The sequence below is a fragment of the Lissotriton helveticus genome, chromosome 3_1 (assembly GCF_964261635.1).
Source record: "Lissotriton helveticus chromosome 3_1, aLisHel1.1, whole genome shotgun sequence".
In the NCBI taxonomy this organism is placed as follows: domain Eukaryota; kingdom Metazoa; phylum Chordata; class Amphibia; order Caudata; family Salamandridae; genus Lissotriton; species Lissotriton helveticus.
In genome coordinates, this window is record NC_136061.1 from 687,114,115 (window position 1) to 687,130,390 (window position 16,276).

General features: G+C 45.5%; 1 protein-coding gene across 2 annotated transcripts in view; it reads right to left on the minus strand.

Moving 5' to 3' along the window:
* The window catches only part of VPS13C (vacuolar protein sorting 13 homolog C), a 2,773,485-nt gene that overhangs the window by 381,500 nt on the left and 2,375,709 nt on the right, over nt 1–16,276 (minus strand). For both annotated transcript variants that reach the window (XM_078680824.1, XM_078680823.1), the window contains exon 77: nt 8,234–8,279. In XM_078680824.1, coding sequence (XP_078536950.1) covers nt 8,234–8,279 — 46 coding nt within the window. The remainder of the gene's footprint in view (nt 1–8,233; nt 8,280–16,276) is intronic.

Consider the following 16,276-nt stretch of genomic DNA (forward strand, 5'->3'; position numbering starts at 1 on the left):
AAATGGAATTCCCCCCGCTCTTTATAAGCAGGAACGAAATTACTGGGCTGAGCAACTGCTCCCACTCTTTATGAATATCTGGGTGGCAGAACAAATCCCGACCTCCTGGAAGGGATCAATTATCGCCCTCGATATACAAAAAAGGCAACAGGAGCGAAGCAAAGAACTATAGGCTCATCGCCCTCATAGACATTGACGCCAAATATTTTGAGGGTCTCCTATTAGAAGAACTAACGGAATGGGCATCAATGAAAAATGTAATTCCCATTAACCAGACTGGCTTTCAAAAAAGCACAGGGACAACGAGAAACATTCTTGCTCTCTCTCCTTTAATAGACTCCACTATAAAACAAAAAAAAACACTATTTGTCTGTTTTATTGATTATTCATCTGCATTTGACATTATAGATAGAGGAAAACTCTGGGCCAAACTATCAGGCTGAGATGTAGACCCTAAACTTTTGAATCTATTGATTTTACTTCACAAAGAGACCTGGATTCAAATAAAACTGGGGACAGGCAAATACCAATCACAAAGGGACTGAAGCAGGGTTGCGTCCTTGCACCGACCCTGTTCAATCTCTCTATGTCAGAACTCTCTGTAGACCTTGATTATTGTAACCATCACGCCCCAAACCTAGGGGGCCTCTCAGTGTCTAATCTTCTGTATGCGGACGACCTAATACTAATAGGCAGAACCCCCGTAGGTCTTCAACATCTTATAAATACGAGTAACTTCTCCGAAAGGAACGGGCTAAGCATAAACCTAGAAAAATCAAAGGTGATGATACTAAATCAAAAATTCAAAAAACAACAGCTACAGTGGTTTCTACGCGACCAGAAGATGGAGATGGTCAAAGAATACAAATACTTGGCATAATCTTCGATATGAAAGGGACGTTCGAGCAACAAAAAACGTTGATCAGAAACAGGGGGATATCCCTGGCCGTCGCATTAAAGAGCATCAAGAATAAAATAACTGACCCAAACCTAATCCCTCTGTTAGATGTATTGCAAGCAAGACTACTGCCATCGATAACTTACGGAAGCGAAAGCATGAGAGGGAGAGATAAGTCCACGTTAGATAAAGTAGTGTCCAATACTTTTGAATCTCCCACAGTACACTTCGCCAGCACAACTGAGACTCGAGTTCGGCCTCCATAAACAACAAATAGCACGCAAGGGTGCTTACGCCAAATGCTGGCATAAAATAAAGGGAGCCGAGATAGGTACCTTGAACACATACCTATGAAAGGAACAAGGACTGCCCTACAATGGTCTATCTCCATGCAGGAATAAACTCTCTTGTGCTAAAAGATCTCTGGGATGCAAATGGGACTCACAAATGCTTTAAGCGGCTCGTAAATAAAACAGTGAAGACACTATCCCTGTAAGAAGACAAGTCCACACTTACCAGGAGGGCCCATGGGTGGTTTGTGATCCAGAGCTATACCAGGTCTCTACCACAAGCATACCTAGGCACAGGGTTTTCACGGACAGTAAAGGAATCCTTCTTGCAGTTGAGGATGGGAGTCATACCAGCAAAAGAACATCTCTCCCCATGGACACGTTCGGAATTCACCACAAACTGCAGACTTTGCGGTGACCTAAAAGAGGACATTTTGCACTTACTATGTAGCTGTAAAGACCTAGAGAACGAATGAAGGCTACAAATAACACAGCTCATGCAATAAAGAATTTACTTACTATGTCTTCAGGTTTCAAACCTTGTGAGTCTTGTAGTATGTTCAGTGAAGGACCGGCATACAATTTGCATGTGGTGTTTGGGCGACCACAACACTGAGGATTGTAGTTCCTGCCAAAAGCTGAAGCTGAAGGCACTTAAGGAGCACTGTTTTAAGTTGATGTTTGCGTAGGCTTTCCGCCCTCGGTCTTTGTCGTCTCAGGTAGAGCATTTTCGGGGTTGATCTCGTTGCCGGTCTGGGGGACGTCGTTCTCCAGTGAAGGTTAACTGTAAGGGGCGGATGAAGTCGAAGCGGCCTCGGACTTGACAGCGTAGAGGCTCAGTCTCCCATGACTCCTCTCGCTCAACGGCTGAGGAGAACATACACAACCAAGCACCACATTTCCACATGTTTCCGGGAGCCGGGGCATCGATGGCCCAGATGAGGAAATAATAGGATTCTTTACACCTCATCTTAGGGACCCCCATCTACCTCTGGGGAATCTTTAGGCCTCAAGGAGGTGAGTGGGGCACCGTCAGTGGGTTTGTCCTCGGTGACTGTCAGGTCATCAGAGCCGTCTGGTTGCCGCCGGTCGACGTTAGCTGGCTCCGCTTTGGCACATGTTCAAAGTCCTTCGGAATCCTTGCTTACGACGCCGGTCTTTGACCAGCCGACTCAGACATTGATGAGAGTGGTGCCAGTCGAAGGCGCCTCTCCTCCCCCAGTCAACATAGTGATGGCGCTGTTTCTGCATCATCCCCTGAGGGGATTGTACAGTTTGTGGTCCGTTTTCAGGAACAGAGTTAAGGCAGTCCACCTGTGTCGACTGGGGCAGGGCTTCATCAGCCCATTTCCAACACCGATGTGTTTCAGGTGGAGGAAAGCTGGTTGTCACTTCTTGGTGAGGCTAGTGGACTGGATTCTTCACCATCCTCTGGGTTGCTATCTCACCCTAGTCTTGCCAAGGATGAAAGTTCCTCCTTTGCAGACATGCTGAGGAAAGGGGCTGCAGTATTAGACTTGTCACTGCCCATGGTGCAGAGGTCTACAGACTCTCTAATTGAGGTCCTTTACCAGGGAAAGACAGGAGAAGAGCCTGTTCCTCCATATAGTGAGGCCCAACATGACATTTTGTTAGGTGCTTGGGCCAAGCCTGAGTCGGGGTTCTCAGTGGACCCTGATATTGCACACAGACATCTGCCTGCACCTGAGGACTTAGTTTGTTTACATAGACATCCTTCCATTCGTGGCCTAGTGACTCAGTCAGCAACGTCTTCACGGGATATAGATTCTACATCTAAGACTCCGGTGGGTAAGGATTCTAGAGGTCGTGATGTTTGTGGTAAGCACATTTTTGCTTTAGCCAGCACAGCATTGAGAGCCACCAACATGCCTTGTGTGCTAGGGCATTTGTCCCATGCTTTCGGGGATTCTTTACAGTACATGCTCCCATCTCTTCCGCATAATCTCCGTGCTGAGGTTGGTAACTTGATTAGAGATGGTCAACAGGCTGTTAGGCTTACCATAATATGTGGCATGGACACGACGAATTATGTGGGTCGGGCTATAGCATCTGCAGTGGCGCTAGGGCGTCGGCCTTGGTTAGTAACTTAGGGCTTTTCGGAGGCTGTCCAGTCGACTTCGGCAAACATGCCATATGATGGTGCTCATCTTTTTGGGCGTTAGGCAGAGGTGGAGTTAATACACTTCCAGGATAGACAGAGAACTACTGAGTCATAGTTCTACATTTTCTGTTACTGTGTTGCTTTGCTTGCCCCTTAGCTTGGGATATACGTTTTTATTGGTCAAGGAGTAGCCTTGTTAGGACATTGTATATGTCCAGTTTTGGTTTCAGTTCTACCACGTGTGCTCCTGTGAGGAGCGTGGTTATAACCTCAGTACCATTTTCTTTTTTTATTTGGGATTGATTTAGATGACTGTTCCCTTTCTGCTTAAGAGGCTACATTTAAGAGAAGTGACTTCCGGTATGGAAGCGTATCTGTTGCATGCTTCTTCGTAGCAGTTCAGTATGAAAGTTGCATGGCTTTATTCTTCATTGTTTCTTTTAGAGACATATTGTTATGCCAGTTGTAAGGATAGTGAATAGGGACTTCTTGGTTTCTACTCTCGGAGTAATCAGTGGGTGCTTCAGAAAGTTAAAGCGTTGCACTGGTAGACTCAGAGTATATGCTGTGCATTCTTTTAAATGCATGCACTAGTGAGTTTTTCCTTTATGGGAAAGAAACAGTGCTAGTAAAGACGAATATTTCCTCAACTGCAGGTAATTCCCATCCCTGTTCCATATTGTGGTGCTGTAAATTGGCAACCAGAGGGTTTGTGATGCACTGGCCTTGGGACAAGTTGGCACAACCCAAGAAAATTTGAAGGCTTGTTGTCCTTGGCCTCAGACAACATGCCCTAGGCGTCGGTGCGTTTGGGTCTCCGACAAGGACACCAAACATCCATAAAAGTATGAGTATTCATAACCTGTTTTAATACTCAGTGAGACACTTTTAAAATAGGAGGATTTTTTGGCTTTATATTTAGCTTTTCTTGTTATGTTCCTATGATGTTTTTGGTATATGTGGTTCTGTCTGATCAACATTACCTGTCTTCTGGAGAGGATGTACCTATTCTTTTCAGCATTTGTGAGTTAAATAATACTGTAAAAATGCTGTTAGATTTAGGCTTGGGATGTTATCCCTGCCTTTTGAGTCTCTATTCTCTTGTGCCTGCATGACTGTTTTTTATTCCTATGGTCTGTGGTACTGACCTTGGGTTTGGTTAAGAGCGAAGTTTTTTTTCTGCTAATTCTACGCATGTTTGCTAGGTTGTAAGTCTTGGCCAGCTAGTTCTCTTTGAGAATGTTGTATGGTTAGTAGACCCTCCTCCAGGTGGGTATAGCTATGGTATTTAATTCAAAGTTAAGGAATCTGCAGATAGGTGTCTCTTTCAGATGTAAAAGTTACCATCACTAACGTAATATCTGGTAGAGTCACAGTCTAGCCGCAGAATCCTTAACGCCCTGCCCAACCTCCCCACTCTGCGAACGACCTATGAGGTAAGGGTTATACCCCTTTTCAGTACTGGTTTTATATAATGGTGATCACTGCCTCATCTAAAGTTGGGACTCAACAGACCACTTGGTTTTTGCCACATAGGTTTTGTTTAGATGTTGCCATACCATCCATTTCCAAATGTGAATGGTCGGTAGGGTGAGGGGTGTTTTCTCTCTCACAATGGCTTAGACACCAGTGAGCAGTATTGATTTATTTGTTCTTTATTTGAAAGTCTTTGTTTGGTATTATCAAACCTTGTATTGGTCACATAATAGTGTGATTCATCAAACAGCTTGGTGTTGTTTTTTAAAGGTTGTATTTTGCTATTACCATGTCATTCATCGCCATTGATGAATGGTCTACAGAGTGTAAGGCTTTCTTCCCTTACATAGTATTTATTCACCTGAGTGCAGGGTTTTATGTAGCCCTGTGCTACATTGATTCTTTTGGGGGTTTTCTTTAAAAATCATGTCTGGTATTAAAATACCATTTGATGTTTCTTCTTCATTAATGTTTTAGGGATTTTTTAAAATCTTTTTGGTACACTGTTTCCACAACCAGTTTCTATAGTGGGTCCGCGTTCTGGCGCGGGTGGTTTCACAGAAGAAACTGAGGTCCGCGCACCGGAGGGGACTTATATGGCACCATTGACGTCATGACAGGAGTCAACGTCATCACGGAGCTGTACGATGCCATCCCCGTGCACGCAGAGGAACTGCTGAACAATTTCGGGATCCAGTCTGACGCCTGGGGAGAATTCAAAGTTAAGGAATCTGCGGCTAACCTGTGTCTCTATCAGATATTATGTTACAGAAGGTAAGTAACTTTTACATCTAGAGACACACAGCAATGGTTGCACCACAAGGGAGAACAACTAAAGACTGTCACTGAAGTAAGTGTTACCATGCACTGAAAATACCATTATGCATGTAAGTGTTATTATGTACTGCATTTACCATAATGCACTGAGGCGAACTGAGTGCCGGGAAGTGAAACAGTGTGCTTTCACCCTTTTTGTTTGAAAAGATTGTGGATATTATTTGGTGTGTTGCCTTTGTACTTTGTGAGCTTATATTAAATATTTTTTTAATTAAAGCAAGTATTTGACTGAACGAGCAGCTTATTGTAGTTACTGTTCTACTTTGAGACTACGCTACCACAGAAGGTAAAGTGCTGAACGTGGTAGGTAATATTGGGCATACTTACTCTACCCCAAGTGGATCGGGCCACATGGCAATAGAAGTAAAAGGCCACAACCACCACGGTTGGGCCCAGTAATTCTTTCCTGCCCTGTGCACCTCTAAAAGGGATTTTGACAATGGCCTTGACATTTAGGCATGCAGAAAATAGTAACTGACATCAGGGATGTAGGTGACAGTTTTATTATTGATGGGTTGTTACCATAAGTGGCATCATCAACTCAGTTCCAACCACGATATGTGACCACAAATCAGATTTACATGGCCTAATTAATGTGAGAAGTATACAAGATTGTTTTGTAATTTGTATTTCAGAAGATGAAGGATCTTTGAAATTACTTATCCAATGGAGGTAGAGAAAACAGACAGGAAACTTATTCTGCTAAAGGAATATTAATCCTTCAAGTTAACCTGTTAAAATACTCTCTAAAAGTTATTTGCACTTGTAGAGTCTCAGGTAACGATAGGCAACCGATTAGGAATTTTACATTATGGCCACTTTACAGCATCATTTGGTAGATTAATTTCGCATCAAAAAGCAAAGTAATATCTAGCCTCCACGAGAATATTCTTGCATCTCGCGGCTACATAAGGTTACCTTACACAGCATTAATACCAGAGAGTTGTCTGAGATCATGGCAGAGTCTTCTCGGTGAAGAGCATTTGAAGTAAGAAAGCAATTGAGTCTGGCTTTTCTGCAACAAAAAGATTTTATTCCTCTGCCTTTCTAGCCAGCTCACTGGTAAACGGTCTATACGCTTCACTACGGAGGCTGCTTACATTCACAGAGATTAGTTTTAAATGTATGTTTACCTCAATTCCGAGGTACTGGTGTTAGCCTACATAAAACTACTGACAGTATTCACTTAAAAGCAACCGGAAACAAAGGTATCCTTTGTGATAGAATCCACTGCAGAAACGACTATGGAGTTGGCCTCTGAACAAATCATTGAATAAAATGAATAACTAGCCTCACACCTGTATTCTTTTAACAGTTCCACAAATAGTAGGCAATTGAGACCACGTTTCCCAAATATCTTCAATGGGATTTCTGAAAGATTCTGAAAGATTCTTCAAATGAGCAGTGGGCGGTGTCTCTTTCTTTGAGGCATTATTTAAAACGTCAGTACATTTTAATAACTACATGAATCTCATGGAAAGATGTGGTTCCAAGTCTGAAGTGTTTTTTAGGAAATATTATTGAGAGACAGGGTGCTGGCATGATGTTATATACTGCCCTTTCATGAAACACGTCAATACCACATGCACCCAATAAGTCCTGCAAAGATTTGGCAACCTGCCCTGATTTGGCAACCTGCCCTCCATTATCTAGTCCCTGCGAATTATACAATCATAAAATGCACACTCCAAAATATTTTTAAAAAGTGTAAGATGAACCATCCTTAGCTTCTGAATATTGGCAATGAAGGAACCAATGGTACAGATGAACTGTTAAACCAATGCACAGCGCTATCGTCAGGGTGCAGATGCCAGCCATGGTTTATGCCAGAAACCTTCATTTTTAGTGATGTGTCAGGGACCTCTGTTGGGAAGACAATGGGGGTCAACAATTACATGGGTCCTGTGAGAGAGAAGAGCTGGACAGGGAATGGCGAGGCCATGATCACCGAAGCCCAATGTTGTAACCAATTCAGCTTGCTTGACTACAATGGTGCAAGATCTACTGTGAGGGAAAATACCAGTGGTCGTTTGGGAGATTCCTACACCACAGATAAAGCGCCCGAGGAAGCCTGCCTAATGAAACTGCATCTTTAGTTAGACCTCAGATTTTTGCTCTTATTTCCGTTCAGTATAGTAGTTTAGGCCTCATATTCTGGTTTGTGCCATAGTGTGCCATGGCTTGACTACAAAACCACCTTCGTTTTTGACACCAGATATGATAGCTTTCTTGTTATTCATTGCTTTCAGGACAAGACTCTTAAGGGTAGCCCTCACCAGATGGCATTAAATTGGTCAGAAATATTAGCGGGAGATTTTGCACTGTGTCTAGAGTGCTCACAGTGGAACTTAGTGCCTCATCAAATTGGGTGATCCTGAGCAAATCCTTGAATCTTCCTTTGCTCCGGGCTCCTTCATTCATCATTACTAAATAAAAGCTAAAATGAACATTCGGACTTATACTTTTTTTGGGGGGGGAACTACCATTTACAGAAGAATAATGGGTAATTACACTGCACTGACTTCAATGGAAATCTTTTAAAATGAAACTTAAAAAGCAAAACGTTCAATAAAACAATGGACTTTACTTGCTTAAATACAGTTTTCTTACCTTCCACAGGCTTTGTAATGATTCCCGTCACACCACCAACTACACCCTGAAAAGTAGAGAAAAAGGTGGGACCAAGTTGAAATGGATAAGTGTACAGACGTTTGATATTTTAACATGTGGTCATTGTCAGCACAGTTCAAACAAATATTTCAACATGATTTGTTTCAAGTGAATTATGTACAACATGCGACTGCACGAACGTATGATTCGCAGAATAACGCAGGTGTCTATAGAAGGGCATTACTCTGTGGCTATAAGACCTTCAGGTGATGCGATGCACAGCCAGTAATACAGAATCTCTTGGTTGCTTGCCAAACATGTTTCTTCCAACTAGCACTTTCCATACTCTGAGGTGGTACTGCTTCTCATAAGAGTCTGGGGGTTAGCAGTGATATGCGAGTATATGCGATGAAAGAATTACAGTTCTGCTTCCTAAATGTATTGCATCTCAGAACTCCATTTCATGCTGACTCACATAAGAAGCATCGATTGAACAGGTCTTGCACTGGGTGAGCTCTCCATCCGTAAGTGTTTATATTTCTTTAAGTAGAAATAAAAACACGAGCAAGTTGTATTTACTTATTGATTTCGTTCTTTGATGTTGTTGATGGAAATCAATAGATGCTTCTGAAACTGGACCATCAATCAACTGCATACTCCAGAAAGACTGTGCATTTGGGCATCGCAAGTATCAAAACAATATTGGACTGAGTACTGCATCCCAAACAGGATTTGTTGACCTAAGCCCTGGCTAGCTCAAAGTGCACCATCTGGACCTCTAACCTGACAGGGTACTGGATGGTATATGCAATTGGACTCTTGCATAAAATATGTGTGCAGCAATGATAAATTGAATAGAGCAAAACAATGTAACTGGTGTTACAAGAATGGTGAAAAGAATGAATAGTTCAACCATTGTGCAATTGCGTTGATTTAATGAATACATATAATGGTACTCCTACCTAGCGATTCCTTGCTAGTAAGCATAGGGTATGCAAGTCTGCCAGAATAACTTAGTGTGGGCTAACTCTCCATTTACCTGCAGGTTTGTGTCACCTGGCAGCCAGCCGTGGTGCGGAACAGGCTGCCATCCTTTTCAGGATGGTATTGGGATTCAGCTGGGTTGAATTCTTGCTTGGGATGGCCTCAACAATCTCGTCAAAATGATCCACTGTCTAAACAAGGGCTTAGTGCAGCTTACATAATAAACCTAACCCATTCTCTCTCTGCCCGAGTTCTGGTAATGCTGTGGCCCACCAAACAACATCAAACAACATTTTGCGCAGTGAACGTAGTCCGTACAGAATGTACCAGGGTCTGATGATGTGCCTACAAAGAAGTGTAAATGTAAGCAAATCATTTTCTGAGAACATACTCCCATACTAGCATGCAAGCATATGTGTGTTATAAGTCATTCTTTCAAAAGATGTCAACTTTAAACATAAATATGTTGTAGGAAAGTAGGATCTGCTTTCATGGTTACCCCCAATTTTTGCTTGATGTCAGGATGCTTTAAACTAGTCTGACTGGGATTCTGCTGATCAGGACCCCAGTCCTGATGCAATCTCCTTAATTGTCCAATGGTAAGTACTGATGTACATCCACACTTGGTTACTGGTGTACCCTTGTAAGTCCCTAGCATATGGAACTAAGGTACCCAGGACATAGGTACACCATAGGTCTCCCATGGGCTGCAGCATGTATTGTGCCACCCATGGGAACCCAGTCAAACTGTGACTACAGGCCAGCCATTGCAGCCTGTGCGAGTTGATGCTTTCACCTCTCATGACAGATATAAGTTTCCTTATATCTGAGGTCACTACACTTAAAACCTACAAGTCACCCCTATAGCAGGCTCTTCAGTCCTAAGGGAAGGGTGCTTTGTTATAAGGCTGAGGGTGCCCCTGCATGAGCAGGCCACCCCTATAAGCCCCGGAGTCGATTCTCCAGGCTTTATAAGTGTGGTCAGCCATTTTGATACATATAGTGAACATCAGTCATTAAGAGATGTCTAACTATATAGTGGCTGCACCAACCCGGTCATTTTGGTATCAACCATATTGGAATCATACCCCAAACACCGATTCCTGTGTTGGAGGTATGATCCCTTGTAGTGGGGGGCTCCCCTGGGTTGCCCTCCCCTGTACTCTTGGTTACAGCATTTCAGGGTCTGACAGCAAGTTAGGGCTGCTGCCGATTACAGACACGATTCTACACTCCTGCTGCTGGGGAAGGTAGAACAATAGGTCCCAATGCAGCATAACAAAGGGAGTGGGTGGAAACAAGTGAGCCAGCCCTTTCAGAAATCTATTTATAATCGGAGACCAAAAGGGAGAGGGTTGGTCTGACAGCTGCCGAAAAGCGGATGGAGCAGAAAGATACCCCTTGAGAGTTCCCAAAGCAGAGCCCTGTTGGGTAAGGGGTAAAATAAATAGAACAGTGGAAAGTGAAGCAGAAAGAGGGTCAATAGACCTTTCTGTACAGTATAATACAAATTCCTGCGGACGGCAGGTGTATAACGTCTTAGTGGAGGGACACATGACCGCCAAGATAACGTTACAAACTTCAGGAGGAAGGTCAAAAGCCATCAACTGCCATTGCTAAATTTCCACGCATGGCGGCACAGAGTTGACCCTCTCCTGCTGCTGCAACAGACAATCCTTCCGAAGCTCTGACTACCAGACTCTTCTCGCCCAGTTTGGGGCCACAAGAATGACTTGAGCCTGGTCGCTCCTGATCTTTTTCAGAACCCTGGGCGGGAGTGGTATGGGCAGAAAGGCGTACAGCAGGCCTGAGCTCCGCTCGCGGTGAAAGGTGTCGCCGAGCTATAGCTGCTTTGCAAACTCCTGCGTGCAGTTTTGCTGAAAATGCGCGTTCTCTTCAGAAAAGAGATCTAAATAAGGTTCTCTCCACTGCTGAAAGAGACCTTGCGCCACATCTGTCTGGAGACGCCATTGGTGATCCATTAGGCATCGACGGTGTCCGTCCGCCCTGGAGTTCTGAGAATCTGCCAGGATTTGAACCACCAGCGTTATACCCTGCTGTTCCCAGCGCATTCCAGAGACGCAGGGCCTCTCGACAAAGGGTCCACAACCCCACCCCATCCTGCTTGTTGCAGTACCACATGGCGGTAGTGTTGTCTGTGAACACCTGCACTGATTTCCCCTTGACAGAGAAATGCCTTCAATCCAAACCGAATCGCTCAAAGCTCCAACAAATTGATGTGGAGCCTGATTCCGCTGGAGACCAGTATCCCCTGATCTCCACCTCTCCCAGATGACCGCCCCATGCCAGAAGTGACGTATTTGTTGTGACTGTGAGCTCTGGTTCGGGAAGGGAGAGGAGTATGCCACTGACCCTATCGCTGTTTGTCAGCCACCACTGCTGAACACTCGCACTTTCTTCTGAGATCAGGACCACATCTGTGAGAATTCTTCAATCCTGTGCCCACTGGAATTTCAGGTCCCACTGCAAAGCCCACATATGTGCCACCTGGCATGCTTAAACAACAGGATGCAGGAGGCCATGAGGCCTCAGAGTCAGTCTCACCAAAATCTAGGATAGAGGCTGAAACATCGGAATCATAACTTGAATATCTGGAACTGGCACCTCGGAAGGATAGGCCCGAAACTGCAGTGTCCGGACAGCTCCGATGAAAGGGAGCGTCTGAGAAGGGGTCCAGTGTGACTTCAGCACATTTATAGAGAACCCCAGCGAATGCAGGAGGTCCGCCGTAGTATGAAGGAGGGAGACGACAGCCTGGGGCAATGACATCTTGAACCACCAATTGTCGAGGTAGGAGAAGACTGACACCCCTAACCTGCACAGATTAACTGCACCCACCACCATCACCTTGGTGAACACTCGAGGGGCACTGGTAAGGCCGAATGGGTGCATGGTAAAACGACAGTGCTCGTGGCCTACCTTGAACCGCAGCTAAAGCCTGTGGCCCGAGTAGGATGGGGATGTGAAAATACGTGTCATGCAGGTCCAACACTACCATCCAGTCTTCTTGGTCGGCGGCAGAAAAGACCTGAGCCAGAGTGAGCATCTTGAACTTCTTCTTGAGGAAGAGACTGACGGTCCAAAGATCTGAAATGGGCCGCAACCCTTTGTTCTTCTCCAAAATCAGAAAGTAGCTGTAATAACAGCCACTGCCTAATGCTTAAACTCGGACTCTATCAATAGCTCCCTTGGCCAAGAGAGCTGTAACTTTCTCCGGGAGCAATTTTAAATGATCGTCTGTCAGCCGTTCCTGATTTGGCAGAATGGGAGGAGGAAAAGAAAGGAAAGGCAGAAAATAGCCCTCCTGAATGATCTGCCAGACCCACTTGTCCAATGTTATGGATGTCCAGTGGGAGAGGTTATGATGGGTTCCCCCACCAAGTGGAGTGGTGTGGTCTTGCAGACTAGGAGAGCTTGGAGGCTGTGGATGACGAGGGCAGGGTGGCTGAGGATTTCTTGCTTCCATTCCTATGTTGGAATGAACCGCATCCACGTCCCCGAACGACTTGGGAAGCCTACGTAGGACAGTGGCTGGTTTTGGGCTGATGCAGCTGGAAACCCCTTTCATTGCCACGAGGAGTAGAAGAGAGGCCCAAGGATCTGGTTGTAGCTCGAGAGCCCTTGAACCTCACTAGGGCCGAAGCTGCCTTTTCTCCAAAAAGGGGGTTCCATCAAATGGCATGCCCATCAAATTTGCCTGGACATCCCTCGAGAAGCCAGTTGTTCTAAGTCAGGGGTGGCGCCTCAAGGCCACTGTGATGGAAATCTATCTGCCCAACTAATCTGTTGTATCAAGGTCACACCTTATGGTGAATTTTGCTGCATCTCTCCTGTCCTTCACTGAATGAGAGAGCACAGCTCGGTTCTCCTCCTGGACTTGTGGCAGTACTTGTGCAACCTTCTCCCAAAGGGAGTGGGAGAAACGGCCCAATAGGCATGCAGTATTCACTGACCACAATGCCAGGCTGAAGGAAGAATATATTTTCTTACAAAATGAGTCCAGCCTCTTGGATTCCCTATACAGAGGGTCGGAAGGGAACGTGCCCTGGGATGTTCAGGCCTGCACCACCAAACTTTCTGGGGTGGGGTGTTGGCTGAGAAACTTTGGGTCAGCCGGAGCTGGGCGATAAAGGCGTACAATTGTGTCCTATTCACAGGAGCCCCTTGTGCTAGGCTTGAACCACATGCCTTGAAGGACATCACTTAGTGCTTCATTTAAGGCCAAAAGGGGTTCGAAGGTGGAAGACCCAGGTTGAAGCACCTCGGTCCAGAGATTAGTCCTGACCTGCACAGAAGGCAGCTCCAGTCCAAGGACCTCAGCTGCCCTTTGAACCCCCATGGCATAAGATGCCCAGTTCGCCATTGCCACAGTTGGTGGAGAGAGCCTGTCAGTATCTGGAGAAGTGCCCAGTACCCTGGTTTCCACTAAGTTCCCCATACCAGTCTGTAGGAAAGTAGGATCTGCTTTAATGGTTGCCCCCACTTTTTGCGGGTGTCATTCTGTTTTACTGACTAGTCTGAAAGGGAGCCTGTTAATCCGGACCCCAGTCCCTGTGCTCTCTCTCTAAATTGGACTTTGGTAAGTACTTTTGTATCTTCCTAATGGTCTAAGGGCCTTTATATCAACCAAGGAGTAGTGGGCTGGTTGAGCATTTCAATTGCAACTTGAAGGACCAATTGCAGCTGGCTATGACTAATAAGTTACCTTGGAAGCAAGTGACAGAAAATATGTATGGGCATACAGAACAATGTCCAACGTGTCGACAGGTGTGCCTCTATTTGTGCTTTTGAGAGGACGTGTTTCTGGTTCCAAATTAAATAGAGAATGGATGAATAAGTAACTGGTTGATGTCACACGTTTGTCTGTTGTGGTTGACGTGAAAGAAAAGGTACAAAGCAGATATGCTGGCATGTTTAAAGATATTGACAATCAGAACATTGTAACTGGTTGTTGGGTCAGGATCAAGAAATAAGGTTGGGTACCAAAAGGTGAATCCAGATTTTCTGTTCCACTACAAGTTATCAAAGTGAATGAATGAATGAATGAAATGGCTTTTATAATGCGCAGCTATGCCCAGTGAGCGTCAAGGCGCCTAACTCAAAAACCTAGCACGTGCAGTCAGGAACAAGAGCTTACTGATATGCTTTAATGAAATACCAGGTTTTCAACGCTTTCCTGAAGAGATCAAGAGAAGGCTGTAATTTGATCTCCAGGGGGAGAGTGTTCCATAACTGGGGTGCAAGAATGGAGAAGGCCTTGCTCCCCCATCTAACCTTCTTAGGGCGTGGGACAACCAGTTGGTTTAGCTCTAGAGAACGTAGGCATCTGTTCGGAACGTACCTCGTGAGCAAGGATCCCAGAGCATCAGTCGGACCTGCCATCAAGGCACGGTACGTGAGGCAAAGAAGTTTGGACGAAACTCTGGAAGGAATAGGGAGCCAATGGAGGCTCTTCCTGGCCAAGGTCATGGATGACAACCAGGGCAGGGCCAGTACAAAACGCGCCGCCGCATTCTGTACGACCTGCAGGCGCTGCAGGAGGCCCTTGTTGATCCCGGCGTAGAGTGAATTGCAATAATCGAGCCGTGAACCAACAAGGGCGGTAACAACCTGCTTACGTGCCTGAGGGGAAAGATAGTGGACGATTCTTTTAAGAGTCCTAATGACACCCCAACAGGTGGCCACGGTCCTATTGACCTGGAGTTCCATGGAGAGCCGGGTGTCAAAAATGACGCCAAGATTCCTAGCAGATTGTGTCGGAGTGGGGCAGATGCCCAAGGATGAAGGCCACCACTCACCTGACCACAGGCCCTGGTCTTTACCAAAGACCAGGACTTCTGTCTTGTCGCCGTTCAACTTTAGGGAGTTGAGAATCATCCACTCTGCAACAAGTTGCATGCAGGACCTAAAGTTGGACGCGGCGACATTCACAGGGTGGGTCAGGGACACCATAATCTGCGTGTCGTCAGCGTACGACACTACTTCCATCCCCTGAGATCTTACTAGTCTTGCAAGGGGGGCCACATAGATATTAAACAGGGTCGGACTCAGGGCCGACCCTTGTGGCACCCCACATTGCAAAGACTTTGCAGGGGAAAGGAAGTCTCCAAGCGTTACACGCTGCTCTCGTTGATGAAGGAAAGAGCTCAGGAGACTAAGAGCCGGTCCTGCTACCCCTGCCTCCCTTAACCTAGATGTTAAGGTAGAGGGAGACAGGGTATCAAAAGCTGCTGTAAGATCCAGCAGGACTAGCACGGTGGATTGACCCAGATCCACCTTCCGGCGGATGTTATCCGTGACCTTGGTCAAAGCAGACTCCGTGCTGTGAAGCTTTCTAAAGCCATGTTGGGACCCATCCAAGAACCCTGAGGAGTCAAGGAAGTTGGAGAGATGGAAATTCAGGTGGGCCTCCAACATCTTAGCAGGGGCCGGCAGAAGGGATATTGGCCTGAAGTTCTTCAGTACCCCCGGATCCAATGTAGGCTTTTTGAGGAGGGGTTTTACTGCAGCTCTCTTCCATGCTGCAGGGAAACTACCCTGTTCCATGGCTCCATTCATTATTTCCAACATCGGAGGAAGAATGATATCCCTACATTCCTTGAGTATTTTCAAAGGGACCGGGTCCAGAGGAGAAGCTGATTTTGTTTTATCTAGGAGGAGATTGAGTCCCTCCAGGGAGAGTGCAGGGAACCGATTAAAGGTCTGAGGGGCAACAATCTCCCGGGATTCAAGAAGTTTAATTCTAGAGGAGTTCACCTCACTCAGAGAGATCCTCTGTGATTGTAGAGCTAGACAGATATCATCTATTTTTTTATAGAAGAAATCTGAGACATTACTACATAGCTCCTGGGAAACAACAACGGGATCAGGGGCCTGGAGAGAGCATAAAGAGTCTACGATCTTGAAGAGCTCTTTAGATGATGTAAGAGAACAGGTTAAGTGTGTAAAATAGGCCTGTTTCTCCTTGATAACTCTGTTTTTATATTCTCGTAACAGGCCCTTATAAGCTTCTCGATCTTTAGGATCCCACGATTTGCG